At 41.3% G+C, this 3511-nt stretch overlaps 1 protein-coding gene across 1 annotated transcript; it reads left to right on the top strand.

Annotated features, from left to right (window-relative positions):
* Positions 1-1587: 1587 nt before the first annotated feature.
* Positions 1588-2505, top strand: LOC116638672 (olfactory receptor 10W1). The gene has a single exon (XM_032414769.1). It carries the CDS (start codon positions 1588-1590, stop codon positions 2503-2505), a length of 918 nt encoding a protein of 305 aa, XP_032270660.1.
* The last annotated feature ends 1006 nt before the right edge of the window (positions 2506-3511 follow it).

Raw genomic sequence — 3511 nt, 5'->3', positions numbered from 1 at the left:
CTAATTGAATTTAAATAAAAAAATAATAATGATCTGTTATTAGGCTTCTCTTGCTATGGACTATGCATTGTAGTAGATATTTTACATAATGATCTCTTTTAATCCAAACAACTACCCTCAGAACTAAGTATAATTATTATCCCCATTTCTCAAATAAAGAAACTAGAAATTATATATTGCCTAGCATCACAGAGCCAGGACTTGGGATTATGCAAACCACATCATTTAATTTCAAAACTGATCTCTCACACACTGATGCACTGCCCCTACTCCTCATGTTTTAATAAAATGTTGAATATGACAGATGACATTAGAAATCATTCAGAGCATGACTGAAGTTCAGAAGAGGAACAGAATGAATAAGCGTTCATGCCCTAGGTGCTCTGAATGTTTGTGACAGTCTAATTACATTTCTCCCTATGTTTGTGACACGGAGCTGGGTCTATGTGGATGATTTGTCTTGGAGTGGTGCTTCTGGATTAAGATTTTTCTTTAAAGCTCATGAATCGTGGATCACTACATCAAAAACTAATGATGTATTGTATGGTGACTAACATAACATAATAAAATAAAATTAAAAAAAATAAAGCTCATCATAAATAATGTTGAAATTGGGCAAATTGAAACAAGATTACATGTCCCCTCTGTTCCTTCTTGAATATGAGTTGATCTTAGGAAAACAGTGGAATGGATACCCTTTGAGAGTTATGTCTGTTCATCCCAAGGTTTTCAAGGAAGCAAGAAATCCAAGAAGCTGGATTTCCCTTTAGCTCCTTAGAAGAGAAGAAAAACAGATGGAGACTGACTGTCTTTCCTATTCATCCCTAAACTCAAGGGAAGGATTCTTAGATCTCCCACAGCTTATGATCACATATTTCCCCATACCACCACAAGCCAGGAGGAGCCCTATGATAAAACTTTCTGTTTCCTTCAAGTCCTGCCCTTCTCCTGAATAGATATGGATAGAGAAACCAGGAGACAGAGGGCTTTGTTTTCTGAGGCTCATCCCTGATACTATTGATCTCAGACCAAGTTAGCTCTTTGTCCCTGGGCATTGTTTTTTTTCTTCATTTTCCATCATATGACTAGCTTTTCAGTGTTACATCCATATATATGTGAGTCACTACCTCAGGAGGCATTGTGTGCAAATAAATGTATGAATGAATGAGTGAGTAAATGAATAGCTTCCCACTCTCACCTTAATGAACCCTGCTTTTAAGAATTCCTTGACACTTCTTGTGAATTTACTGAAAGAATTAACTTTCATTCCGCTTCCACTAAAAATCATTTTGAAGGCCATAAACTTCCTCTGCCTCTTTTTCTCAAAAAATTCTTACACAATTTAGCCAGTTCTTGGCACTTAGAAATTAAGTTGTAGATACTTATGTGAAGAGACTTGATTAAAGAGGAGGAAAAGAGAGAATTAGTTCTAATAATTCTAAGTTTCTAACTCCAGACCTGATTAGATTAGATCATGGCTCAGAGTGTGAACTAATATGTCATTGGTCCAATTTTTCCTCCTGTCTTTGTAACTCTCAGCAGAGAAACTCTGTTAGCTCAATGATCTGGGGAAATCGTTCACTGCTGATGGAATTTGTGTTCCTGGCCTATCCCTCCCAACCAGAGCTCCGTGTCTTATCCTTCCTTGGAGTCAGCCTAGTTTATACCTTGATTATCAGTGGGAATGTCCTAATTATAGTGGCCATCCAGACAGAAGCCCGCCTACACACATCCATGTACTATTTCTTGGGCAGCCTCTCAGGAGTGGAAATATGCTACACTGCTGTGGTGGTGCCCCACATCCTGGCCAACATCCTACAGTCAGAGAAGACCATCACCCTCTTGGGCTGTGCCACTCAGATGATCTTCTTCATTGGGCTTGGCAGTGCAGATTGCTTCCTCTTGGCCTCCATGGCCTATGACCGGTATGTTGCCATCTGCCACCCCTTGCAGTACCCTCTCACCATGACTTTAACTCTCTGTGTCCGCTTAGTCATGGCCTCTGTGGTCATCGGCTTGTTCCTGTCCATACAACTCGTGGCCTTCATCTTCTCTCTGCCATTCTGCCGGGCTCGGAGTATCGAGCACTTCTTTTGTGATGTGCCGCCTGTGATGCATCTTGTTTGTGCCAACAGCCACATCCATGAGCAGTCGGTGCTTGTGGCAGCCACACTGGCCATTGCCATGCCTTTCTTCTTCATTGCCACCTCCTATGTCTTCATTGTTGCTGCCGTGCTCAGGATCCACTCCGCAGCGGGGCGTCACCGGGCCTTCTCCACCTGCTCCTCCCACCTTTCTGTGGTCCTGCTGCAGTATGGCTGTTGTGCCTTCGTGTACCTGCGCCCCAACTCCAGCTACTACCCTAAGCAAGATCAGTTCATCTCCCTGGTGTACACGTTGGGAACCCCAATGCTCAACCCACTTATCTATACCCTGAGGAACAGTGAAATGAAGGGGACTCTGGGGAGAGTTCTTACCAGGAATTGCCTCTCCCATAACAAATAGGGGAGCATACAACCTTCAGGCAAGGGTTTGATTCCAGCTCATGCAAATCTCCATGCAACTGGGATTTCTCCCAGATAATGTTAAAAGTTATCTTTTAAAAATGGTATAAATTATCTGGATATCATTTTGCTATGTGTGCCAGAGACCTTTAAGATGCTTCTACTATTTCACTCAGTAATTCTCTTCTAGAAAGGAAATTAACAAATGAGCATAACAATAGAAAGTGACAAGTGTAACACTGCATCTCTGGTATCAGCTGGAAAGAAATGGCTCATTCAACAAATTTTGACTGAAAAAAATAATAAAAGGATTATATATAGAAATATGAGTAAAGGAATGAATACAGGTGGCAACGCACTTTCATCCTAGCAGTAGCAGGAAGCCATGATCATCCCTAGACCTCACAGACATAAGAGGGTACAGTATTATCCGAGACCTGTAAGATCTAGGTTTATCGAGAGAAAACACTTGGCAAGAACTGTGGGTTTAGGGGGAAAAAGCAACAGTTGACAGAACTACGGCCATGCGAGGAGAGAGCAGGAAGAGAAATACCCCAACCTCTCTCTGCTTGTACCCTCCTAACCCTTGCCCTGTCTCCCATTGGCCAAACCCAACTGGAGGTGAGAGGGAAGTGTAGACTGAATGATTCAGTTCTCAGAAATTAGTCTTTTGGAGCAAGACAAGGCAGAAAAGGACATTGAGAGTTAGGGGCAAACAGAGCATAACCAGAAAAAGATTGTTTCTTATACAGTATTTTGTGTAGAAATGAAAATACGTTAACAATCCAATTTCCCCATAATAAAGTATGGGCTAAACAACTAATGTATGAAAGAATATTGTTTATACCCTCTGTCCCCTGATGCATGTCCTCCAACCAAGCTTTATTTTCTGGAAAGAGTAAAAGTAGCTTCCATGCTCAATTACCTTACTGAATTCCTGTTTTCCTGGTAGTATTTTGTTATCTTGTCAGCTTTTTGGGGTTTTTAAGGGGATGATTTTTTTGTGT

The sequence above is a fragment of the Phoca vitulina genome, unplaced genomic scaffold (assembly GCF_004348235.1).
Source record: "Phoca vitulina isolate PV1807 unplaced genomic scaffold, GSC_HSeal_1.0 scaffold16, whole genome shotgun sequence".
Taxonomy (NCBI): Eukaryota; Metazoa; Chordata; class Mammalia; order Carnivora; family Phocidae; genus Phoca; species Phoca vitulina.
This window is presented reverse-complemented; position numbering and strand designations above follow the sequence as displayed.

Coding starts and splice junctions, on each gene's coding strand:
- LOC116638672 (XM_032414769.1), top strand. CDS start 1,588: ATGGAATTTGTGTTCCTGGCCTATCCCTCCCAACCAGAGCTCCGTGTC.